The following is a 27,917-nucleotide window of genomic DNA, read 5'->3' as shown; positions in this document are numbered from 1 at the left end:
GTGGGCTGGTGTCTAGTGGGGGCTGGTCAACAGGTTCCCCCGGACCTGTAATCAGTAAATTGTAACGGGATTTTACATTTCACGGGTCGTTTCTACTATCCCGGCACAGCTTTTCCAGTGTTTACGGCGTTGGTTATCAGCTCAGGAAACAGGTGGGCCGTGCAAGATGGCAGACCAGATGCACGTGGAATTTTGAGCTCCGTCTGCCTGTCCCAGTTTTTCTTTACAGAACTTGCTTTCTAACCCTCGGTTTCTTATACTTTGATGATGTAAAGTCTTTAAATTTAACATTTTAACACCTGTGATTCCTGACTAATGAAACCCACCGCCTCAGGCCGAGGAAACATGGCTACTGCCTTTCACGACCAAAATGGAAATTTCGACTGACAGCACCAAACGAAAAGACCCATTTTCTCCAATCAAAACTCAATCAAACCCCAAAAAGCACTCAGGGATGGACGAAGGTATGAAGGCCGTTCTGGAAGCGATAAAACAGCTTACTAGACAGACTTCAGAGATCGCTAACAAGGTCGACTCACTTGGCATTCATACAACAAAACTCTGTTATGCTAGCTAACATGGCTAAGGCGGTTCAGTTTAATGCGGCAGAAATTAAAGACTGTAAAACCCAATTGCATGTCACGGAGAGGGATGTGCCTGCGATTAAAAAGGTTAATGCTGAGTAAAGAGAGAGAATCCTGAAGCTGGAACGATACATGCAGCGCTGGAATCTGTGGATACGGGGGATGAAAGAGAAAGAGGGAGAAGACATCCATGACGTGGTGGCCAAGATGTTGATAAAAATCTCCCCTTCATGGTCCTCGAACATTGACTACATTGTGGACTTGGTTCACCAACTGGGTCGACGAGAGGAAAACAGAATGAGGCAGATCATCATTCAGTTTACACAGAAAACACACCGTGACACACTATGGAAAATGACCAGGAACTCTTCCATCTGCAAGGACCTGGTGATGAGCTTCATGGAGGACCTCTGCAAAGCTGACAGGGAGACACGCGCGGCAGTGTGGCCAAAGATTCAACAAGCATGAGCGGCAGGGAAGCGAGCATATTACAGAGGAGGAGATGGTTACATTGATGGACAGAGGATCACTTAATCTGGGTCACAGGTTATCTACTGGAACAAGTTTGCAATGTTTACATGCAAAAAAGGACATTAGGTCTTTGATACAAGCAGGTTGGATAGCTAAGTTTACAAATGTTTTGATTTTGAAGGGGCATTGCCTTACTTTGGGCCTTTTTCTCACTTCACTAATTGGATTACTAGCAATCACTAGCTTTACTTCATCCAGTTCATGATGAATGTCTCTTTTTCTTGTTTGTCGTTGAATGCTAGAGGCTTAAGAGATAGCAACAAGAGAAAAGCTATATTTCTGTTTTGCAAGGGCGAAAAAAATTATTTTATTTTATTACAGGAAACACACTCAAAACCAAAGGATGAAAATTTTTGGATTAACCAATGGAGGGATAAGATCCTCTTTGATCATGGTTCCACTAAATCAGCAGGGCTGGCTACTTTGTTTTATCACTCTCCTGGCAAGCTGATAACCTCTAAATGTAGCAACAATGGTAGATGGCTAATCTGTTGGATGAAAAGGACATTATTTTAGCTAACATTTATGGTTTTAATAACCCCACGAATAACCCAATTGATTTCAGAGGTTTCTGATGTCATTAAAAACTTTAAGATCGATTATCCACTGGCCAGTGTAGTTATGGGGGATGATTTTAATATGGTTAATGATAAATACCTGGTTAGATGCCCTCCTAAGGGTCAGTGCAACTCCTACAACCCTGTCTTATCTAACCTCTGTAGCAACCACAACTTATTACACAGTAAGATCACCAGTGTACATATAACACTCAAAGAGTTAATTTCAACACTAAGTCAGTGAACATATGGTCCCAACCCACAAAGTGTTAAAGTTACACTGAAGATAGTGTTGAATTTTCAGAGTTAATTTAACTCTGATAAGAGCAAATATTGTATTTAGTGTAAAACTTGGTTAACACTACATTACACTGAGTAGTGTTAATCAAGTTTTACACTATGACAGAAATAACACTCTTAGTATTGTTTACACTTAACACTAAAGGGTTTTTAGTGTTATTTTGAATTAACTTCTCAAAGAGTGTTAAACCTGCTTAACACTCAGTGTTGATTATGAAATTACTCCAAATACAGTGTTGATTTTAACTGACTCCGGTGAGTGGTAAAAATTCTTTACTCAAAGTGTTAATCTTACCCAACACTCAGTTGACTTATTAGTGAAATGTACTCTTTGAGTTACACATGAAATTGTATTTTATTTTCTTTATTTACTACTATTAAAACGCTCTCTGATGAAGCACTTCTTCTTTGTATGGTCTTGAGCCTCCAGGCTAAGTAGCCCGTGCCACTTTCACCATCATAAAAATGTTCCTTCAAGAACAAACAGGACTATTAGTTATTTTTTCATAATTATTTTCATTAATAAAAATGTTTTAGACAGTGGAATATTTAGAAATACCAATTTGTAATTTAAAAATGTTCAATTATGAGATTTTCAAAGTGCCACAACTTTAGTGGCATATGTAATACAATGTGAATTAAATTTGGTCACATTGATTTAATCCCATTTACTTGTGTTGGTAGCCTTTGCTTCAGCATATATGAACCATTTTCTGTTGATATTCTAACGAGAACACCTAAGAAAGCTTACATATCCATTTTTGGAATATGGATCCATCAGGCAAGGGAACATATGAACTATACCTCCAGCATACATCTCTCTCGCATGTGGCGGTGCTATCCTAATAAAAGCAATGTAAATATTGCTGATTTCAATGCATAAAATAGGTTTCTGACAAATGTGAATTAAAGAGTTCCACTTCATAAATATTGCTATTTTCCCCCATGCATGAAAGAAAGGTTCAGTATGAAAAAAAAAAAGTCAGTCAGTCATATCTGCAGCGAGAATGTTAACCATCTGTTGATGTGAGGAATCAGTCAGCCCTTTCATTCGGCTGTATTCCTTGACAACACGGTCTCCATCAGGTCTCTTGGTCAGGCAGATTCAACCAACTGCGACAGAACAGAGTAGAGTACAAAATAGTATACACTAAATGACCTTGAACAATTCCTCAAAAGATGCTGCCACAAATAAGTAATACAACTAAGCAGTCCCTCCAGGAATTTGCAATGTTGCGATCGCGCAAATTCAACCAATATCCGCGAATTCTGCACGACCTCGTGTTGCCCCCTTGAAATGACCAGTGTATCAATTGTCTTTCAAAAGTTTATTGTCTCCAGGATCAAATGTCAAAAGGTTTCAAAGGGTCAAAATGGTCCCATGCACCAAGATGAAAATTGTATGCAGGCCACAGCCTGGCAACTGCTGCTCCAACACACCATTCAATGAATGAATGGCTGTGAGCCTAGCTTTTAACAAAAAATACTCCTGCATCACGTGACTTCTGGTTTAGACAAAAGCAATAAACAATAATAAAAAAAACTGTGAATTAATGACCCAATGAATATTGTCATACACAAAGAACCATAACCAATAATAATAAAAAGTGATATACAAAAATGTTCTGGTAATACTCGAAATTTTGTCCAATCACCGCAACTTTTCTGCAGTTTTGGTCTTGGCCAGCCTCCCATGAGTTCCACCAATCACAGCAGTCCCCAGGGCAAACGTAATGCATGTACGTCACCGAATTCACTTCCTTGTTTTTGGTTTGAAGATGCAGACATGTCCCATCTCGAATAACACTCGCGAAATTATTTTTGCAATTATTGTGGAAGTTGTGCAAATTGAAAGATAAATCATTCAGATTTAGTTTCTGGCGGGACAAATTTCTGCCCATAGTTTCACAGTTTCAGTCCTAGTGTGGAAAGTGAATACTGCCCTTTTCAGCACAGTAGGTGGCGGTAATGCACTTTAAACGCTAGATGCATCCTCCAGTAAAGCAAAACACGACGAAGAAAAAACAGGCTGCGTGTGTGTGTGTGTGTGTGTGTGTGTGTGTGTGTGTGTGTGTGTGTGTGTGTGTGTGTGTGTGTGTGTGTGTGTGTGTGTGTGTGTGTGTGTGTGTGTGTGTATGGCGGGGGAGGAGGGGGGCATAAGCTTTGCGGAAGTGAATGTAACAAGTCATATGACCAGGCACCAGCTGGAGAAAATGCTCACCTGGCATGGATAGACGGCACTAGACACAGTGACTAACGTTTACAAGCAGCTGATAAAGACCGTGTTAGGACTCGGTGAACATCTGTGGTGAGTTGTGACCGGACAGACACGCGTTGTGGTCATTTGCTGTCGGTACCAGATGCTTTCCAACAATTAGCAGTTGAGCTAGCAACAGAGAACCACGGTTAGTTTCACTCTCTGTCACCGTTACTGATAACTGAGCACTTCTTTGTTTGACTGTGTGTCTTTGACTGTATCTGCAGATGGATGAAATTAAAGTGTCTCCTGATTATAACTGGTTCAGAAGCACAGTGCCCCTGAAAAGAGTAAGTATCTCATCATGTACATACTAAGAGACCTTTTCCACAGCAGGTAATTTGACTAAACACTGCAAACTGAGATAATAATAGCTATAGTAAAAGATATAGTCTCACATTGCTAGATTTATCTCTGCAGTGCCATGTCAGCACTGGTGAATGGAAGCAAGCCATGACAACACCATGGTCCCAGTCAGAATGGGATGCTTGCGTTTGAATGCTGTTAATTACGCCTGTGATTGCACATGCTGTTAGTTAAGGTTGCTGTGAAAAAGGTCCATCACAGGGTTCATGACTTTTAACAAAACAACAGCTGCAAATGAACACAACATGTGAACAGAACAGTGTTATCAACATGTAGGAATATGATGTATCAGAATTAAACATAGAAGAGAAAGAAAATCTTCTTGAAACAAACATTGCTAGACTACAGTTTCAATGTGGAAAATCTCAGCTATTGCCCTGACTGCTTATTTTTGCTCGTGATGTGCTTTCTAGCACATAAAGTATACCATGTGGACATGTTAACAAGGTCAAAAACTAGATTTTTACTAGAGTGTCTTTAATAGTATATCTGAAGACGTTTTAATGACATTATGTACTTGCTGTCTTTTATTTTTCTATGACTTGACCAAATCTGTTGTGGCACAAAGATAATGTAAATTGTGTCAACATGTTATAGTGTCATGACACTTTAAAGGTTCCACTAGTTTTGAAACATGACATAATGTGTGCTCAATAAATCAGGCTTTTCAATTCACAGTAATTAACATTAATATTTGAACTTATGAGTTATATGCTGTGCCTATGTTTTTAACATTTATAATTTTCTAACTTAAGTACTAAGTATATGATCATACTGGTGACTATTTGTGTTGATGTTCTGTTGGGGTTGTGGGTTGTCTGCGTGCAACCATGCTGCTGTTACAAATAATTTCCTGTAAAGGATTAATCAAGTTCTATTCTATTCTATATATGTAGTATTGAACTTATTAGCATTAACAAATAGATACACTGCTCCCTATTAGTAGAAGTGCACTTAAGTTCCTTGAAGAGGAACTTTTCTGTAAACTTTCAAAAAATATATAATATCGCTCATCATCTATGTAGTGTCTGGACAGGCTGGAGGTCTTTACTGTATGCAGCAGCAGGGAATCAGTATGTCCTGCCAGGAGCAGCAGCAGTTCCTATGGACATTTACTCATAAAATTTAATGGAAGTTGGTCTGTTATATCAGAATAATTAAGAAATTTATGGTCAAACTACATTTCAGAACAACAGTTTAATGAGGTTTGGAGATGGAGGCTTGGTTTTGTTATCTGCAAACACATGTATCCTAATAAATAAAAACAGGATCCTGCTGCTAGCATTTTCCAAGTAATGAGAATTTCCAAATTCTTGATTTCAGGAGACTACATCTGCTGTTGGTTTCCTGAATGCAGTATAATGTATAAATATAATCAGTATATTCTCTCAATTAATCTTATCTCCTGTTAGAGCTGAGCTCCAAACTTACGATCACCATTTCTTTATCACAAAGTTTCCTCATAAGTATCACCTAATGATGAAATTACAGGTTAAAGTCAAAAGAAACTTCTTTAAACTGAGTCCTGGCAGCTCAGCCACTCAGGAATTCTCATCTTTTTAAAGTCCTCAAGTGCAAATGGTACTGTGCTGTTGGTTGACTTTCACTGCTCAGACGGCATTCGCACAAACCCTCTCCTTCTGGTAGCATCAGTGCTCTTATCCACATTTGTGTACTTTCTGCCTCTAGGTTTTAATATACATTAACATCTCACTTAGCACTCAATAAGTAGCCCATCACTGTGTCACTAAATAATAAAATTAAGTCTTGACTTTTGTGAGCTACTGACTCTCTTCAGTTGTTAGTCTGCATGAGGCTTTTTAACAGTGTAATATTTTGTCCCAGACTGATGTTTATCAGACAGTACATTTGGGTCAGTCAGCCATCCATCACATGCTTACACCCACACTGATACAATGTGCGCAGGACTTACTGGGTTAGTGGTTCACACTGACTGATTACCATCACATGACTTGGAGCTGGCCAAAATTTGTCATTCTTTGTCTGGAATGTTTTTCATTGGAGGCAAGTCAGAAGAACTTAAGCAAATTCTTTGTCTTACTGATAATATTGTGAATAATCACAATCATTCTGCAGCCTGTTCCAGTCTCCACAAGTCTGTAAAATCTTGTTTTGCTTATTTTATTCAGTACAATATACCTTAATGTAAGAATTCTACTAATGCTGCAGCATCATGTCATTAAAGTAACTATGTCATGCTATGAGCACTACTGCATGGTGTAAGTTTGAACAGATTGAAGTTTAAATATGTCCATTATAAATAATGAACCCCCTCAGCACCTTTGTCCCTGTGATTAGGTGTTCAATTTATAAACCTCAAAAATGGTATTAAGGGTCTTTCAGTTTCCCTAAACACAAGTTGAAATATTTAAATGTCTCCAGAAACGTCAATCCAAAACTCAAGCGTTCCTTTCCGAGTGGCTAACCACTGAGGTTGGAAGTAGCATGAAGCAATCCATGTAGCTGTTACCATTTTCCAATGATGAAGAAACCTATAGCTGATTATTTTTAAAAAGTCTAAATGAGGTACATAAAAAGTACAATTTTTATGTAAAATAGCTAACATGGTTGGCTGTTGTAGTTGAATACAGTTAGGGCTGTCCACATTCAAATGAACATGATCAATTGTGATTTTGATGTTAAAAGTGTTTGTCGAATATTGTTCTTATAGAAAGTAGCCCATGTATACAAAATTACTTAGTTTAAATAAGAACGCCTTATTTTGCTCTTAGTCAATGCAGAACTTGATTATGCAAAGACAAGTATTCGTCATCATGTAAGGCTGATTAATACCATGTTGAATGATACATTTTCTGTGGGTGTTTATGTAGACAATTTGTTTGATCTCTAAAATAAATGTAGAGGCTAAGCCAATGCTTGAAGCCCGTGAGGTGCTTCACCAGGACTTTAAAAAGTTGACGCACTGACAAACTTTACCGCATCTGACGAAGAGAGCCCGAGACAAATGTTTGTGTTCCAATAATCTGTGCTGTATTGCTCCAAGCAATGGTAGTTCAACAGTCTTTATCTAAAACATACAATTTATCATTACCGGCTTCTTCAGCAGCTTCTTCAGCGGTCAAAACTGTTTTTCCTTCTGGGCGGAACACCTGCCCGGACAAAGATTGGTTCCTTTTTATAATAGAGCATGCTCATTGGTTCCTACAATAAATTAGTGTGGTTATTCTAAATGGATTTTGACATTTCTGGGCTGCACAGTGGCTCGGTGGTTTGCAACATTGCCTTGCAGCTAGAAGATCCCTGGTTTGCGTCCTGCTCTGGGCCTGGAATCTTTCTGCATGGAGTTTGCATGTTCTGTCTGTGCCTGCGTGGGTTTTCTCCGGGTACTTTGGCTTCCTCAGCCCAAAAACATGCTGAGGTTAATTGGTGATTGTAAATTGTCCTTAAGTGGACGTTCCAGGATCTTCCAGGATGTTCCCTGCCGTCACCCCAATTAAGCTGGGATAGGCTCCAGCTCTTTAAAACCAATTTTTGAAGAGACATTAATATAATCAGGTCACAGGATCTATGTTTGTCACATTGGTGTGTTTCTGTCTCCACTAGATTATTGTTGATGATGATGACAGTAAGGTGTGGTCGTTATATGATGCTGGCCCAAAGAGCATCAGATGTCCCATCATCTTTCTTCCTCCAGTCAGCGGGACGGCTGAGGTGTTCTTCCAACAGGTGCTCGCACTGACAGGCTGGGGCTACAGAGTCATCTCGGTAAGCTTACCACTGAAATAACATTGCTGCAGCTGCATGTCATGACAAATACCTGAGGTCTTTGCCCTTTTTATGTACAGTATGGGTGCTGACGGCTTAGGAGACATTGAATTATTTCTCTAAAACGCAGGCTACCTGTGAATTGTTATAGACTTAAAGTTGAGGATTTTCATATGAAGAAAGGTCAGCAGTGTAAAGAAGCTTGTGGAAAGGGAAAATTTATCTGTACTCTAAAGCAGAAGGCCTCCACATATCACATATAAGTTGTTCATATTAATGTCATAAAGAATTGTTCATGACCATATTTAAAAATGTACAGGACAATAAATCTCTGTTCATCACCATGGGTGAACAGGCTTAGAACCCAGACCTATCACCCACCCCTTCCCAGTATTCTTGCTAATGTCCAGTCTCTAGAAAGCAAGTTGGATGATTTAAGGAGTCGGATCAAATTCCAGCAGAACTTGAGGGACTGCAGCATCGTCTCCCTGACAGAGACATGGCTTCGTCCTCTGGTGCCAGACTGAGCCATTCGGCCATTGGAGTCTTCTTCTGTGTTCCGTAGGGACAGGACAGAGGAGTCTGGCAAGTCTAAAGGTGGTGAAGTTTGTTTCATGATCAACAACAGCTGGCGTAACCCCCAAAACACCGGAACTCTCTTCCACGCTTCCCCGCCGGATTTGGAACATCTAGCCATCTTGTGACGTCCGCTCCATCTACCCCAGGAATTCACCAAAGTTACAACAGTTTACGTCGCACTACAAGCCGACACTTACACTTCACTATTGGAGCAACATATTGGGCCACAGCTACACACCATTCAAAGAGGGCCAGAAAGCGGTTTCTCTACCTCCACTTGGCAAATCAGACAATGCCGCCATTCTCCTTATGCCAAAATATAAACAAAGAATGGCATAGGAGGAAAGTGTTGTGACGAAGCAGGTAAGGCACTGGAAGGACAAGTCAGAGGCTACACTGCATAATGCTTTGAGTGACGACGACTGGGACATGTTCCAATCCAGCTCTGGCAATGTGAATGAGTTTACGGAAGTGGTTACTGGCTTTATAGCGAAGCTGATGGATGATGACGTTCCCATGGTAACTGTTCATATTGTTCCAAACCAGAAGCCATGTGTCGACAAATTTATCTGCATTACTCTGAACGCTCGCACTGCTGCTTACGACTCGGACCTTATATATGCTATATGTAGGAAACATGGCGACATCATACAGGCTGAGATGAGCGGTGAATGACACTATGCACAGTTTGAAGGTAATGCTAATGTAGATTCTATCGCTAGCACTAGCATGGTAGCCAGTGCAGCTAACGTGTCATTCATGGCCGGAGCAGATCACGCACTCACCGTTTCAGAGCGTGACATGAGGAAAACACTACACTTGCATCGGTTACATAGTGATTAAACAAACTCAATAAGATGATAACAATACCTATGTTGATCTTTATCTTGGTCTTCAGGTTGATGGTGGAGGTTGCCTGTTGGCTGGGCACATCCGCGATCATGCTGCTAGTGGGACACAATTGTGTGTCCCAGGAGTCATTCCAATATACAGTGGATATAAAAAGTCTGCACACCCCTGTTCAAATGGCAGGTTTTTGTGATGTAAAAAAATGACACCAAGATAAAAAATTTCACAACTTTTTCCACCTTTAATGTGACCTATAACTCGTACAACGCAATTGAAAAACAAACTGAAACCTTTAAAGGGGAAAAATAGAAAATAAAAAACTTAAAATAGCCTGGTTGTATAATATGCACACCCTTAAACTAGTACTTTGTAGCAGCACCTTTGGCTTTTATTACAATACTCAGGCTTTTTGGGTAGGAGTCTATCACAGCGTGGCACATCTTGATGTGGCAATATTTGCCCACTCTTTTTAGCAAAACCACTCCAAATCTGACAGATTGCAAGAGCATCTCCTGTGCACAGCCCTCTTCAGATCACCCCACAGATGTGTGATTGGATTCAGGTCTGGACTCTGGCTGGGCCATTCCAAAACCTCAATCTTATTCTGGTGAAGCCATTCTTTTGTTGATTTGGATGTGTGCTTTGGGTCATTGTCCTGCTGAAAGATGAAGTTCTTTTCATCTTCAGTGATCTAACAGAAGCCCAAAGGTTTTGTGCCAACACTGACTGGTATTTGGAACAGTTCATAATTCCCTCCACCATGACTAAGACCCCAGTTCCAGCTGAAGAAAAACCGCCCCAAAGCATGATGCTGCCACCACCATGCTTCACTGTAGGTATGGTGTTCTTTTGGTGATGCTGCTCATCACCGAATGTTGTTTTTGCCCCAAATATACCTTTTGGAATCATGGTCATAAAGTTCAACCTTGGTTTCATCGGACCATCAAACATTTTCCGACACGTGTTTGGGAGACTTCAAATGTGTTTTTACGAGATGAAGCGGGGCTTGGATGCTTTTCTTCGCAAGATAAGTCTTCCATCTTGCCACTCTACCCCATAGCCCAGACATATGAAGAAGAGGGGAGATTGTTGTCACATGTACTACACAGCCAGTACTTCCCAGAAATTCCTGCAGCTCCTTCAATGTTGCTGTCGGCCCCTTGGCAGCCTCCGTGACCAGTTTTCTTCTCGTCTTATCAATTTTGGACAGACGTCCTGTTCTTGGTAATGTCACTGTTGTGCCATATTTTCACCACTTGATAAAGACTGTCTTCACTGTGTTCCATGGTATATTTAATTCCTTGGAAATTATTTTGTACCCTTCACCTGACTGATATCTTTGAACAGCAAGATCCCTCTGATGCTTTGGAAGCTCTCTTCGGACCATGGCTTGTGCTGGAAAATGTGGCTACAAAAATGTCAGGAAAAACCTACTAGAACAGCTGAACTTTATTTGAGGTTAATTAGAGGCACTTTAAATGGTGACAGGTGCATGCTGACACCAATTTAACATTAGTTTGAATGTAATTGGTTAAATCTGAACACAGTCACATCCCCAGTTATACGAGGGTGTGCACACTTGAGCAACCTCATTATCTCAGTTGTTTACTTTTACTTCACCTCCCTCAAAGGTTTCAGTTTGTTTTTCAATTGTGTTGTACAGGTTATAGGTCACATTAAAGGTAGAAATAGTTTTGAAATTATTTATCTTGGTGTCATTTTTTTACATCACAAAAACCTGGCATTTGTACAGGGGTGTGTATACCTTTTATATCTACTGTATCTGCAATCACACCACTGACATTCTGGTGAAGAAGGACACAAATTACTGCTTGTGTGTCCCAGTCCGAAAGTGGGTCGCTACTGCCATCTGGAAACTGGCTACTGGCAGTGAATACAGGACCATCGGCCATCTTTTTGGGATAGGCCTGAGCCTGTGTTCAACTGTGTCCAGGAATTTTGTCATCAGTTATCAGGGTGCTTCTCCCTGCACACATCATGACTCCTGATGCCACAAAGTTAGTAGAAATGGCCAATTTAAAAAAAAAAACAAAGCGTTGGAGAGTCCCACAGTGTGTGGGTGCAGTAGATGGCAGCCACATGCCAATAATTGCATAGGGACTACTACAACTGCAAAGGATAGCATTCAATTGTTCTGCAGGCAGTTGTGAACAGCAAAGTACATTTTGGGGATGTGTGTGTTGGCTTTCCAGGGAGTGTGCATGATGCAAGAGTTCTTTGTGAGTCACGTTTGTGAAATATTTTAAGTGACGGACAGTTACTGGGGTAAAACAAAGTGACCATCTCTGGCTGTAATGCTGGACATTACCTTACTGGTGACCCCGCCTACCCCATGCAGAACTGGCTTGTGAAAGCCGTTTTCTGACACTGCAGACTGATCCCTGAACAGCACATGTACAACTACAACAACTGTTGTAGAAATGGCTTTTGGGATATTAAAAGGATGATGGAGGTGCCTCCTGAAAAGAAATGACTGCAAGCTGGGGCTGAACAAGAATGCCGCTGACCAGCTGTGTACTTTACAATATTTGTGAGGAACATGGGGATAACTTCATTGAGGAGCTCCCATTCAGAAATGTAAACAATCAGCCTCCTGTCCAACCATTACCTGAGCATGGTAATCCAGGCGGGACTGACATTAGGGCAGCTTTGATGGAGTATTTAACCCCATCAGTACACCCGGGGTCCATGCGGACCCCAGGGGTATACAACTTGTCATATTTTTTTATTTGTAAGTTGGATTTTTCAGTCCCTCTAGGTAGTTGTCACCCACATAGATGCCATCACATACACCAAAGCTTATTGATTCCAACCAGGTCTCTGGTATACAGTTGTGCTCATAAATTTACATACCCTGGCAGAATTTATGATTTCTTGGCCACTTTTCAGAGACTATGAATGATAACACAAAAACCTTTCTTTCACTCATGGTTAGTGTTGTGCTATAGTTTTTTTTAAATTATCAAACAACTGTGTTTATTCTTTTTAAATTATAATGACAATAGAAAGCACCCAAATGGCCCTGATCAAAAGTTTACATACCCTGGAGGTTTGGCCTGATAACAGGCAAACAAGTTGATACAAACGGGTTTGAATGGCTACTAAAGGTAACCATCCTCACCTGTGATCTATTTACTTGTAATCAGTGTGTGTGTATAAAAGGTCAGTGAGTTTCTGGGCTCTTGACAGGCCCTTCATCTTTCATCCAGTGCTGCACTGATGTTTCTGGATTCTAAATCGTGGGGAAAGCAAAAGAATTGTCAAAGGATCCACAGGAAAAGGTAATTGAACTGTATAAAACAGGAAAAGGATATAAAAAGATATCCAAGGATCTGAAAATGCCTATCAGCAGTGTTCAAACATTAATTAAGAAGTGGAAACTGAGGGATTCTGTTGAAATCAAACCACGGTCAGGTAGACCAACAAAACTTTCAGCCACAGCTGCCAGAAAAATTGCTCGGGATGCAAAGAAAAACCCACAAATAGCTTCAGCTGAAATACAGGAGTCTCTGAAAAAAACAGGTGTGGCTGTTTGAAGATGCACAATAAAGAGGCACTTGAACAAAAATGGGCTCCATGGTCGAGTCGCCAGAAGAAAGCCATTACTACGCAAATGCCACAAAGCATCCCGCTTACAATATGCCAAACAGCACAGAGACAAGCCTCAAAACTTCTGGAACAAAGTCATTTGGAGTGATGAGACCAAAATTGAACTTTGTGGCCATAACCATAAACGCTACATTTGGAGAGGAGTAAACAAGGCCTATAATGAGAAGTACACAATCCCTACTGTGAAACACGGAGGTGGATCGCTGATGTTTTGGGGATGTGTGAGCTACAGAGACACAGGAAACTTGGTAAAAATTGATGGCAAGATGAATGCAGCATGTTATAAGAAAATATTGGAGGAAAACTTGCACTCATCAGCCCGGAAGCTGCGCATGGGACATACTTGGACGTTCCAACATGACAACGATCCAAAGCACAAGGCCAAGTCTACCTGTCAGTGGCTACAACAGAATAAAGTAAAGGTTCTGGAGTGGCCATCTCAGCCCTTGTCCACACGTAGCCGGGTATCTCACAAAACGAAGATATTTTTCTACGATTCGGCCTATCATCCACACGAAAACGCAGATTTACGTCATCAAAAACGATTCTTTTTAAAAACTCCGACCAAAGTGGAGATTTGTGAATTTTCTGTTTTATGCGTCTGCATGTGGACATCAGTAACCGGGGTTTTGCGTTTCGAAACGTCACCGCCTGCGACAAAATATGTTCTTACGTCACATATGCGACCTGTGTTTACATTCGGTAACAGTATGGATGCTCTCACAAGGTTTTGGGCGCTGTTTCTTGTACAGGTGCTTTTTACTTGCTTGTTTTTACAAGCCCAGATACTGCTCCACATTCAACAACACAGGCGAAGGACGACGTTAAGGACGGTTATTCTCCACCACCTTGCTAGGATTTGGGGAACTACTGCCACCTAAAGGTCCGGCATGCTTATGAATGTGCTGAAAAACGCACTTATGTGGTTAGGTGTGGATGAAGTTTTTTTCTAAAAACGAGGTGGTGTGTACGTAAGTTTTTTTTCTAGACGGAGGGGGCAGGATATTCGGTTTTACAAAAACCCTGCTACGTGTGGACAAGGCCTCAGTCTCCTGACCTCAATATCATTGAGCCACTCTGGGGAGATCTCAAATGTGCAGTTCATGCAAGGCAGCCCAAGAATTTACGGGAGCTGGAGGCTTTTTGCCAAGAAGAATGGGCAGCTTTACCATCTGACAAAATAAAGACCCTCATCTACAACTACCACAAAAGACTTCAAGCTGTCATTGATGTTAAAGGAGGGAATACACGGTATTAAGAACTGGGGTATGTAAACTTTTGATCAGGGTCATGTGAGTAGTTTCTGTTGTCAATATGATTTAAAAAGAGTAAATACAGTTGTTTGATAATAAATGGCTTCACCCAGCCACTTGCCATGCGTGAAAGAAAAGTTTTTGTGTTATCATTCATATCCTCTGAAAAATGACCAAGAAATCATAAATTCTGCCAGGGTATGTAAACTTATGAGCACAACTGTATATGCAAAAAAATAATTTGGGGTACATGTGAACCCAAGCCAGACCCCAGCTGGACTATGCACCTTCATTTATGTATGTTTGTATTATGTTGCTCTTGTGATTATTGCTTCAATTGCATTGTGTTTCATTTCAATTCAGGAGTTCTTACACTAATATTGTAAGCAATACACGTCAGTAATCATCAATAGTAATTTCATTGTTTCTTTCATATTTGTATTTATAGACAACACACGTTTTAGGAAAATATGCATTGAGAGGATATGGACAGGTACAGGAATGTGAAACAGATGAAATATTACTGGGGTCAAGCTGGACCCCAAGTGCACGGATGAAGTAGGTTTTGCCACGTGTACTGATGAGGGTTAAACCATGGGGATGAGTGATTTTTTTTTGTGTGTGTGTGATTGAAGGCATGCTGTTCTCTCTAAACTGTCATGAGACATTGACATTTTTAAAATTTTGATAAAAAAGCTTAGCTTTTGTTTCAAAAAATTGTTGGAGATGAGGAAATCACTATTGCATGTTTCTATTAAATGGCCTACTTTCATGATATATCACTATAGCATGAACTTTTTACATTTTCCATAAATTTCACTCGAAAATTGATTAACTTTTTATGAGTAGTGTATGTAGACATGTCATGTAAGCACACTTCAACAATATATCTGTTGTAGTAGTACAGTTTATCTAGCTTGGTGTAACAGTACAAAACAACATATGACACAAAACATGCATCTCTGATCACAGATTTCTTTTTATCCACACAATATATAATAAAAATACAAAAGAAGTGAACTTAAAAAAAACTAAAAATTAAAAGGATTTAAAATAATAGTTTATTTCTGGGACAGCCCCTCCAGCACCCACACCATGCATCCCATCAGTCCAACCATGGTGCTGGAATTCTCATCCGTCCTTTGGAAGTTCTGGAGCATAGCAGTGGTCAGGTCTTGGTCTCTTCTGATCTGTTCCCAGAACCGTTCCTCTGACCTCTCCAGATACTGCAGCAGATCCACAGTAGCATTCCGCTTCCTTTTTCCTGCATAAAAGCACCCAAAAAGTATTAGTTGTTGCTAATTATTTTCTATATCTATAAACACAGTTAATTTAAAGTAAATGTTGGATTTTGCGATTTTTAGGATGGGCCAAAAGATAACATATTGATCATGTTGATGTTTGCATAGTCTGAACAAATCTTACTCAATTTGGTGTGTTGAGAGGAGGTCGACGTGGATGAGCTGCATGATGGGACTGGGGAGCAGCAGACTAGTGGTCTTGGCAACTGGGCCTCATCCTCCAAGACTGGCAACTCTAAATAAATGAACAAGAAACATTGATAGCATCTGTATTACAAATAATTTTCTCCATTAATTAATTATTGCTTTGTCTATACAATTTTAGAAAGTGTTACAAAAAATACCTGTAATAATTTCCAACAGTACTAAAGGCCTTGTTTTATTTGAGCAACAATTAAAAACTACCAAAAAAATCTGTTTATAAGAAATCAATGCATTGAATTTCCACATCTGCAAAGCTGAAACCTCAAGAACAATCAGCATTTTACCTTGAAATTATAAAAAATAGCTGCACAATACAAGTAATCTTTTCTTCACTGTGTTAATTTCATCATTTGAATCTGTTTTTAGACTTGTATTGATGACAAACATAATCAACATATAAATTAGAATGTGTTAGCAAAGATTAAGAGTTTATTGGTTCTTCAAGGAAATTTCAATGATTCCCATATAGTTCAGTAATGTGATTGAATGGACCATTATGTAACAATGTGGGAAGTTGTGAATATAGGTCTTATAATGAAAGCTTGCTGCTGCTTTTCTCAGGTTTTATGGCATTTCATTGCTAGCAAAAAATAGTCAACGCCAGCCTCTGAACCTGTGTCCATACTACGTTAGCTGGTGTAACATTCATAATATTGGTGTGGGACTATTGTAGCTAGTGTATTCATAGTAGGCTCATAGCAGGGTGTTTGAGAAATAAAACTTACCATGATCAGTACCAGTGGTCTGCACAGCAGACTCGTCGAGCATCGACTCCAGCATGGCCGGGGCAGAGTTCAAAACCCCTGTTGCTTGGTTCACCGGTCTATCGGCAAGCACGGAATGCAGCAGGTCAAAATGGGGATTCTTTTTTTTTTTTCTGACCACTGCCGCTACTATCCAACTCCAGCTATCTTTACTGGTCCACATTAAAAATACGCCTTCAAAATAAAAGCATGGAGGGAACAGTTATTTTAAAACAAGCAAAACAAAGCCTTGCCAAAAGTGATGAACTGATCAACAGACCTTTATAAGAGTAATTTACACGCAATTCGGTATCCATACATAACATGCAAATGCATAACACATGCCTGTGCTCAGCTCAAGGTAATTTTTTATTAAAGATTTCATCCGTCAGAAATGATGCGTCAACTGAGCAGCCTTGGTGGAGTACTGTGCTCTCTGAGTGCTTTTCTAGTTCCATATGTGTTCATTCATAGTTTTGATGCCTTCAGTGAGAATCTACAATGGAAATAGTCATAAAAATAAAGAAAAAAAACATTAAATGAGAAGATGTGTCCAAATTTTTTGACTGATCATGTAGTATATATAAAAATAACATCAACAAGGCATCTTTTGAATGAACATCTGTTGTGACTATTTCCATCATTGTTTTAAATACCTGTGTTCAGTGCTAATACTGTACCTTAGTTTCCAACATGACTCTTCTTGATTTGGTTTCTAGCTGCAATATCCGGTGTACTGGAACCTCATGGAGTTCTGTGATGGCTTCAGAAAGCTTCTGGATCATCTGCAGCTGGATAAAGTAAGATTGTCGTATCCTGTTGCCGTAAAGCCAACCCCTCTCTTAATAAGGTAGCCATAAGTCTGTGCTTGCCGAGAAAAATGTGACTGACTCTGTGAGTGAAGGTCAGGAAACGAGTCGGTATTTATTCAGGATTCAAGTACAGTGCCTTGCAAAAGTAATCACCCCCCTTGGCATTTTTCATGTTTTGTTGCCTCACAACTTGGAATTAAAATGGATTGTTTGAAGTTTTACATTGTTTAATCTATAGAACATGCCTACAAATTTAAAGATGTGATTATTAGTTTTATTGTGAAGCAAACAAAAGGTATGACAAAATAACAGAAAACATCAATGTGCATAACTATTCATCCCCCCCCGAAGTCAGTACTTTGTAGAGCCACTTTTAGCAGCAATCACAGCTGCAAGTCATTTTTGATAAGTCTCTATGAGCTTGCCACATCTTGCCAATGGGATTTTTGCCCATTCCTCCAGGGAAAACTGGTCCAGCTCCTTCAAGTTTGATGGTTTGTGCTTGTGAACAGCAATCTTTAAGTCTGATCGCAGATTCTCAGTTGGATTGAGGTCTATGCTTTGACTAGGCCATTCCAACACATTTATATGTTTCCCCTTGAACCACTCAAGTGTTGCATTAACAGTATATTGGGTCATTGTCCTGCTGGAAGGTGCACCTCTGTCCTTGTCTCAAATCTCTTACAGACTGGTACAGGGTTTGCTCAAGAATATCCCTGTATTTAGTTTGTCAAAGAAATTTCACTCTTAGTTCTGCAAAGCTTGCTGTAGTGGGGTGTTTATTTGTATTCCGGCATACGGTGGGCTTACCAACACAGAGCATGAGTCTGTGAAGGTAAGCCGACCCAGAGCATTTTGAGAATACCTGTTTTACAGGGATGTCAGAGGGTAGGGAGGGGGCTGAAAGACAGTAACAATACACAAAGATAACAGAATTCAGGATAACCGTGGGAAATGGTGACACTTGTACCAAAAGGTGTGCTATTTTCTTCATCAAGCACCATCCATCTTTCCCTCGACTCGGACCAGTTTCCCAGTCCCTGATGCTGAAAAACATCCCCACAGCATGATGCTGCCACCACCATTTTTCACTGTGGGGATGGTGTTCTTGGGGTGATGAGATGTGTTGGGTGTGCACCAGACATGGTGTTTTCCTTGATGGCTGAAAAGTTCAATTTTAGTCTCATCTGACCAGCGTACCTTCCTCCATACATTTTGGGAGTCTCCCACATGCCTTTTTTCAAACTCAAAACATGCCTTCTTATTGTTAGCTAAAAGTAATGGCTTTCTTCTGGCCACTCTTCCATAAAGCCCAGCTCTCTGGAGTGTACAGCTTATTGTGGTCCTATAGACAGATACTCTAGCCTCTGCTGTGGAACGCTGCAGCTCCTCCTGGGTTACCTTTGGTCTCTGTGCTGTACTTGCTTGGTCCATGAATTTTGGTGGGTGGCCCTCTCTTGACAGGTTTTGTTGTGGTGCCATGTTCTTTCCATTTGATTGTGATGGATTTGTTGTGTTCCTGTGGATCATCAAAAATTGGATGTTTTTTTTTATAACCCAACCATGACTTGTATTTCTCAACAACTTTGTCCCTGACTTGTTTGGAGAGTTCCTTGGTCTTCATGGCGGTGTTTGATTAGTGGTGCCTCCTGCTTAAGGCTGGGTTATACTTTCCGCACGAATGAGCCACGCGGAAATGAGCCGCACGAAAATCCACGCTAGAGAATGTGTGTGCATTTATACTCCGTGCAGCGTCTGCTCCCAAACTGCAGGGTCCAGTGTATCGCAGACACACGTCTACCTGGTCTACTCTGGTACTAAACTAGAGTAGAAGAAGTTTGCCATTGTTGACACCACTTACAACATGGCATTTTACCGAATAAAAGCATTTCAGCAGTTAGTTTTAATTTCACACCATGAATTGTCTATAACACGGTTACCACGGTGATCTCTGTGTGATGAATCGTATAAGTTCCCGTATTACTAGACTTGAGCTACAAGGAGGTCCTGGCCCTCCGCCATGTTTTTCCGCGTGGTTCCGTCCGCGTATTTAGAAAAGTTTGGAGGTGCACGGCATGGAAATTTTCCGCGTGAGAAGGGCCGCTTGAGGGGGTGTGGGTGCAAAAATGACGTAATTTGTCCGCGCGGAGCCCCACGGACCCCACGGACGCAGTAAGCATAAAACAGGCTTTAGGTATTACAGCCTCTGGAGCCTTTCAGAAAAGGTGTGTATTTACTGACAGATCATGTGACATACAAGTGGACTTCATTTCAGTTATTATGTGACTTCTGAAGGTAATTGATTGCACCAGAGCTTTTTAGGGGCTTCATAGCAAAGGCGGTGAATATATATGCTCATGCCAATTTTCAGTTCTATATATATATTTCTCATTTCACTTCAAAACGGACTATTTTGTGCAGATCCATAAAATAGAATTCAGATTTTAAAAAAATATTTAAATTAGAGGTTGTAGTGTGACAAAATAGGTAAAAAGCCAACAGGGGGTTAATACTTTTGCAAGGCACTGTACATCTGTACAATCCAGGGGGTTTTGGGATACCATGCGATACACGACATGTGAGTGGTGTAGAAAGGGCACAGAAATGTTAAGCTGTAGATTACAAGGTAAACAAACAATGCTTCATGTTAAAATTGCAGTAACATGTTGACCACACATGCAAAAAGCAGAAAAAATTAACTGGCTATTATTTACAGCCGCAGTGACAGTCTGATCTGACAGGAGATTACTGAACAGAAATAACCTATTTAGCAATTAATTAATTAAAATAATAAGAATTCTGATTTATAGAGTACTTTTCTAAACTAACATTACAAAGTGCTTCACAAGCAACACAGACAGGATTTTAACAAGACAAATTGAGGTCATTAAAATCAAATAAGCCTAAGTCCATGTATGTCTAATAACCAGAATGCTCCATGGACTAAGGGGCCACCTTGTGGTTTAAGCACCCCCTGCCAACTCTCTCTAAATGTTATTGAAATGCCACTCTGCCTGTATCTAATGATGATCCTGTCTCATATGATATTCAGGTCCATCTGTTTGGAGCATCTCTGGGTGGATTCTTGGCTCAGAAGTTTGCTGAATGCACACACAAGTCTCCTCGAGTGCACTCTCTGATACTGTGTAATTCATTCAGTGACACCTCCATCTTTAACCAGACGTGGACAGCAAACAGGTTTCTTTTAATGGGCACTTCACACGTTCTCTTCTGTTTCATATTCTGTTTCTTATTCATATTTATTCATGTTTCTCCTCAGTTTCTGGTTGATGCCAGCTTTTTTGTTGAAGAAGATTGTCCTGGGGAACTTTGCTAAAGGACCTGTTGACCCTAAAATGGCAGATGCAATTGATTTCATGGTAGACAGGGTAAGTGAACATGTGTGTGTTCATGAGTGTTACTGAGATGACTCATGTTTGAAGGATGTGCCACTTAGTGTGAGGAAAAAAACACCACTGCTTGATTTGATTTTGGGAATTGGGAGGAATTAAGTATTAGTATTATTGTTGCTAAATGCTGTTCAATAATACATGCATTCACAGAGCTCCATTTGTGCTGAGAGTGTTCTGATTATCATTCAGACTACAGATGCAAAATTTAAACAATTCGCTCTGCCAATAGTTGCTTAATAAAAATCACAAAATGAATACTATGGTCATCATTCTATGTCTTCAGAGTGCTTCCAGCATGTTTCAACTACAATATCTGCATCTTGCACATCATTGTTTTTGGAACCACATGTGCTGTAGCTCTGCCTATCCTTACAGGAAAGCTGATGGTTGATAACAATAAATCCAGTTAAAATGTTCACAGCTGTCTGAGGAGATGATACCTTACTACTGTCACAGTGTTGCCAGGTGTTTGAGGTGTAATTACTACTTTGCTCTATGCCTGTGCCAGCTCTACAGATTAGAGATCAGTGTAGGTCACGTTATCATTAATCTTCCTCACTGCCAGTCAGTCACAGTCAGATATAGCCCCAATAGTACCAGAGAAAACCATGGTATGCATATGATATTTGCCATTCACATGAGATCTAGTCAGTACACAGAATGATGTATGATACTTAGTAAATACTAAACATAAACTAATAGCAGCTTATCTAAGTGCACATAAAACAGACCATTTTATTTCTGATTTCTTAAACAGTGAAACTGAAGGTTCAGGACTCAACCTGAGGAAGGCAAAGATGTAACAAAATATTTAACTGCAGCTGATAAACTGTGACCCACTGTGAGATCCTTGTCGATCCTGTCTCCATGAATAATTTATTAGTAAAACTACCTAATGAAGTTACCACTGTTGATCTGTGCCAAAATGTGAGCAGCTATCTCTATTTGGAGATGCTTGTGGACCCTACTGCTGTCTCATGCTGCAGGAAAGTAGTAGACTAAAAGGAATAGGCCTTAATAGCTGGAAACCAGACTGTCATTCTGTGTGTGACAGCTCACTTGTGTGATGTGAAGATAGGCAGATCTGCACAGCGCGAGCTGCTGTTAGATCCTGGTTTGGGACTGACCTGCTCTGCATGCTCTCTTGGCAATAATTTATAATTATAAGATCTTAATTAGGTTCTCAGCGCTGTAGTTCCACCTCCTCAAAAGCATGCAACTTTCTCTCTTTGGGGACGCTCATGAATGCTGCTGTTGTCTGACGGTGCAGGTTTTATTCATTAGTGAGTATCATTGAGCTCCCAATGTATTTTAAATGTCTCGTTTTGTAGCCTAATAGATTTGAAATTGAAGAACAAAGTGAGTGAGAAAGGTGTGTTGTGTTTTTGGCACACAAACTGTATTTAGCATCTCTGTATTGTTTTTGGATGAATATTGATGCTGAAAGGTGAAAATATTCTTTCTCAAATCACTTCTTTCAACTCGAAGTACCTTTGCTTGTGTGCATCAATACATCAATGTGACGGTTAAGTTCAGACTTGTGCCGTGTTGAAAGTGATACGAAAAGGCTACTAGGTCTGACCTAAGATTTGCCTGCACAGCTTTATGGTAAACGTGACCAGGGTGCACATTCAGACATGGTGATGATATGTTCAGTTGCTGTCAGATTAATCTGATGGCAACTTCTGTTAACAGAAGTACAAGTGTGAAAGGGTCTTTCTGATTTCATTCAGTCCAATCAGTTTTATTTATATAACGCCAATTCACAACATATAGTACCAATCAAAAGTGTCAATGCACCTTCTCATTTAATGTTTTTTATTTATTTTTTAGTTTTTTCCACAGTGTAGATTAATACTGAAGACATCAAAACTATGAAATAACACATATGGAATTATGAGGTAAAGAAAAAATGTTAAGCAAATCAGAATACATTTATTATTTTACATTCTTTAAAGTAGCCCCCTTTTGCTTTGATGACAGCTTTGCACACTTGGAATTCTCTTGATGAACTTTAAGAGGTAGCCACCTGGAATTATTTTAAATTAACAGGTGTGTCAAGAGTCAATTTGTGGAATTTCTTGCCTTCTTAGTGTGTTTGAGACTATCAGTTGTGTTGTAAAGAGGTAGGGTTAGTACATAGTTTACAGCCCTAAGACATGAAGGTCAGTCGATCCGGAAAATTTCAAGAACTTTGAATGTATCCTCAAGTGCAGTCACAAAAACCATCAAATGTTATGATGACTTTTCTGGTTAAAGCATCTCAATTGGATTTAAGTCCGGACTTGTTTGTTTGCTTTGGGTCATTGTATGGTGCATAACCCATTTGTGTTGAGCTTTATGTTGTGAACTGATGGGTGGATATTCTCTCAGAGAATGTTCTGATAGGGAGCAGAATTTATGGCTCCATCAATTATGCCAAGTCATCCAAGTCCTGGGTTAGGGTTAGCCCCAAACCATCACACTACCACCACCACCATGTTTCACTGTGGGTGTGATGTTCTTCTTGTGGAATGCAGTATTAGCTTTACGCCAGATGTAACGGGACCCATGTCTTCCAAAAAGTTCCGCCTTTGACTCATCAGTCCCAAAAGTCTTAAGCCTCATCCAGATATTTTTTAGCAAATGCCAGATGAGCCTTTATGTTAATTTTGGTCAGCAGTGTTTTGTGCCTTCTATGGGTGCTGTTTTCTCCCAGTGTCTTCCTTACTGTGGAGTCATGTAGACGGACCTTAACTGAGGCCATTGAGGCCTGCAGTTCTTTTGATGTTGATCTGGGTTCTTTTATGACCCCTGGATGAGATGTCGACGCTGTCTTGGAGAAATGTTAGCAGGTTAGCCACTCCTGGGAAGGTTCACCACCGTTCCATGTTTTCTCCATTTGTGGCTAATGTCTTTCACTGTTGTTCTCTGCAGGCCCAGAGCCTTAGACATGACTTTGTAACCCTTTCCAGACAAATAAATATCAGTGACTTTGTTTCACATCTGTTCTCAAATCTCTTTAGAACGTGGCATCATGCAGCTTTTCGAGACCCTTTAGCTACTTCACAATGCCAGACAGGTTCTATTTAAGGGATGTTTAGATTCAACAAGCCTGGTAATAATCATATGTGGGTGTGTCTGTTGAAACGAAACCTAATTGCCAAATGAACTGCTCATTCAGACTTTAGCAGCAGAGTAAGAGTAAGTAATTTTGTAATGTCTTTGTGTTTATGTGTAAATGTTTACATGCCCCTTACCTGTGTTATCTATGCTGTAGTTGGAGAGTCTGAACCAAAGTGAGTTAGCATCACGACTGACACTTAACTGCCAGAACTCTTATGTGGAACCACACAAAATAAAAGATGTAGCTGTGACCATTATAGATGTAAGTGTTAAACCAACTATCTCATTAAGTATACCAGAATCTATTCATCGCCGTTTCTGCTATAGTTACTAGAATGACATGTTTTCTTTTGATGTTGAGGTGTTTGATCAGAGTGCTCTGTCACTGGAGGCCAAGGAGGAGATGTATAAACTGTATCCTAATGCTAGAAGAGCTCATCTGAAAACAGGTGGAAACTTCCCATACCTGTGCAGGAGCGCAGAGGTCAACCTTTACATACAGGTATGCTCTGATTTATCATTTGCTGACAAACAATGTTGGGAACACGATCTGTATCAATCGTCACAGATTTCCACGACTGATTAAAAATAAGAAATAAAAAATTGGCTTGAAGTGTTGGCTAGTTTGATTTAGATGCAAGTTTAGTGGCATAAACAAACACCAAGCTGCTCCCACCTTACCTCATAAACCGCCAATGATATTGCTGAGAACTGAGTAAGTCGAGAGTGACGCGCAAACATTCAGTCATTTAACGGGTTGTTGTTTGCCTGCACTGTCAGAAAATGATACAACAGAGGCAGAGTGAGAAAATACATGCAGGAAGGAAGAAAAGTTATCAGTTTTTATTGTTTTTTCTAAAGTCTGACCTAGACTAGAACACCTGTCCATGAAAACTGCATGAAACTGTTTAGACCAGAGATGGGAGTTAGGGATGGGTACAAATACATGTCAAACGAGTGTTGGAGCAAAATTTTACCAAAGAAGCAATAAGCTCCAATGTTAATAGTTCTGCTATCCATACATTAGAAACTTAGAGGATCATTCATTCTATGTCACCACCATAAGACATTTGTCTGTGGTACATTTTCACTATCCAAATACAAAAGAGGGTTCCCTTTATGGGAGCCTGTATGAAGGGTGGAGCAGCTTTGCCACACACTTGCAGCTTGATCCAGCACACAGAGACTGATTTCAGCAATGATGGACGAGAGAAGTAAATGTTATAAAGTGCAGTTACACTTTACCAGTTGATGCAGAGAATGCGAAGATTGGTGTTCATTTTCCTGTAAATAATAATTTTACATTTCAGCTATCACAGTATAGTATATAACAGCGTATTGTCCCCTATAATGCCCAGTCCTAACCTAACAAAAGAAAATCTGAGCCTTTACTAAAAGTAATAGTATATTAAAATTAAAGTATATTGACCAATAAAAACTAGTTTTATCATGATAGAAATGTTAGCAATATCACACAGCCCTGTTAGGGTATATACCACATTGGCCGCAGATCCTCTGTTACACCTGGTCAGCTACACCTTTCCTGCATGTCCTTCCCCGTATTTCCTGTCTATCTTTATTGTGCTGTCTAAAAATGGACAAAAACAAAATTATCAGATGACATGTTCGTAAGTGCTAAGTACTCTTAATGAAGGTCACTGAGTATACAGAAACAGCAGAGAAGAAAGTCTGCAGGAGGACGTGTTTGATTGTACAAAACAAATTTAAACATAATAAAAATACATCATACAGCATCTCATCAACATAATTTTCAGTTTATGTTATCAGACACCAGAAAGAGTATGAAATAGTGACTGAAATGTAGCCCATCAAGACTACATGTTAACCAGCATCATTCATAACTATTTCCAAGCTCTCACTCTGCAGGTAAAGTATTGATTTTATAATTGCAACATCTGATAAACTCACCATACATAAAATTAAAGACAACAGTTGTGCTGTAAAGTCGGCAATATTTACATGTGATCTGATCACTCAGAGAAAGGTAAAAACATTAGAAAGTCCTGGTCTCTCACATATTTGCATCTGTGTCAGCTACCAAGCCATCAGCTGTTCTGCTCCGCTCTGTCAATCACAGATGACACAGAGTTTTCTTCAGCTGCATTTAAAGCTACAGACATTAAAATGAGCCATTTTCAACAGGGGTCAAACCAAGGATTGCAAATTTGTAGTAAAATGAATGATCTTTGTTGTATTTTGAATTGAAAATAGAAAGACATTGTCTAGGGACATTACATTTTCATTAATATCTTGAAAAGGGGCATAACATGGGAATTTTAATTGGTTTATGACCACTGACAGGTGAAGTGAATGGCACTGATTATCTCTTCATCATGGCACCTGTTAGTAGGTTGGATATATTAGGCAGCAAGTGAACATTTTGTCCTCAAAGTTGATGTGGTAGAAGCAGGAAAAAATGGGAAAGTGTAAGAATTTGAGCCAGTTTGACAGGGACCAAATTGTGATGGCTAGGTGACAGGGTCAGGGCATCTCCAAAACTGCAGCTCTTGTGGGGTGTTCCTGGTCTGCAGTGGTCAGTATCTATCACAAATGGTCCAAGGAAGGAACGGTGATGAACCAGCAACAGGGTCATGGCTCATTGATGCATGTGGGGAGCGAGTCACAGCAATTTCATCACACAATAAAATGTGGTGAAAGGGACTGTATGTTAATGTTACCATGTTTTCATCAATGTCACACCAGCAAACAATTTTTAAAAAAAAATCTTTTACACACAAGTCAAATTTAACACTAAGTTGGTAAAAGGTGTAAAAAGTACATCAAGCAGCTGTTCACACAGGAAAACTAGACATTCTCTTTCAAGCACATAGATGTGGTTCAAAATGTGATTTCACAGGACCTGCCAGTTCACTGAAAAAAATGGAGTTCATTGTTCATAGGGTGAAAATGTACTTGCATGTACTCGTGATGGGATTCATATCATTGGGAAGAGGAGTTAATGTTAAAACCCAACCCACCTCCCCAATAGACAAAAATTATTCTGTTGACGAAGTCCTGCATACTGATGTTGCATGTATGGTGTTTTCATTGATGAGTATTTGGTTTTTTTAATGAAGTTACTTCTTGTTTATATACAGATTCACCTGCGTCAGTTCCATGGAACAAGATATGCTGCCATAAGTCCTGCCATGGTGAGCGCAGAGGAGTTACAGGTGCATGATAGTCACCTGAGCAGTAACCAGAACTCTGAAGGCAACCAAGGAGACGACATTTAGTCGCAGGCTGTCTGTTCCAGTCATCTCAACAGTTTCTGTATTTCCTCCTGAACTTATTTCACAGGACTTTCTAAAGATTTTTTATGAAGCTGAACAGCCAGCAAGCTGGCTGAAAATAATTTTTTTGAAAGATGAAGCAATATTTTGATAATGACCTATATACAAATGGTACTTTGTCGCTTTGCTTTAAAGACATACAACAAATTGCCTTATGTAGAATGAATTGTTGCACTCATGCACTGCCTGAACTGTGTTCATGTCTATTTGTAATATAAGTTGTGGTTAACAATGCCATCGGTTAACTGGAGTGTTGTTGACAAAGATGAAACAGTTGTTATAGAGGCATATAGGCATATAAGTGCTTGTGTAATTTACTGAGATAATTTTTTTTCTCTTTGTTTTAGAATACAGTCATATTTTTCAATTTCA

The 27,917-nt window shown here is 39.8% G+C and overlaps 1 protein-coding gene across 2 annotated transcripts; it reads left to right on the top strand.

Annotated features, from left to right (window-relative positions):
• The first annotated feature begins 4,123 nt into the window (after nucleotides 1–4,123).
• On the top strand, nucleotides 4,124–27,917 carry spg21 (SPG21 abhydrolase domain containing, maspardin). 2 transcript variants are annotated; one of them, XM_023293337.3, is made up of 9 exons: nucleotides 4,124–4,280; nucleotides 4,457–4,519; nucleotides 8,181–8,342; nucleotides 17,621–17,701; nucleotides 20,766–20,911; nucleotides 20,994–21,102; nucleotides 24,386–24,493; nucleotides 24,593–24,733; nucleotides 27,351–27,917. In XM_023293337.3, exons 2-9 carry the CDS (start codon nucleotides 4,457–4,459, stop codon nucleotides 27,486–27,488), a joined length of 948 nt encoding a protein of 315 aa, XP_023149105.1. In that variant the 5' UTR covers nucleotides 4,124–4,280; the 3' UTR covers nucleotides 27,489–27,917. The 2 variants fall into 2 exon arrangements, with proteins under 2 accessions (XP_023149105.1, XP_023149104.1); XM_023293336.3 differs by having other exon boundaries at nucleotides 4,138–4,377.

Source organism: Amphiprion ocellaris, chromosome 1, assembly GCF_022539595.1.
Source record: "Amphiprion ocellaris isolate individual 3 ecotype Okinawa chromosome 1, ASM2253959v1, whole genome shotgun sequence".
Taxonomy (NCBI): Eukaryota; Metazoa; Chordata; class Actinopteri; family Pomacentridae; genus Amphiprion; species Amphiprion ocellaris.
This window is presented reverse-complemented; position numbering and strand designations above follow the sequence as displayed.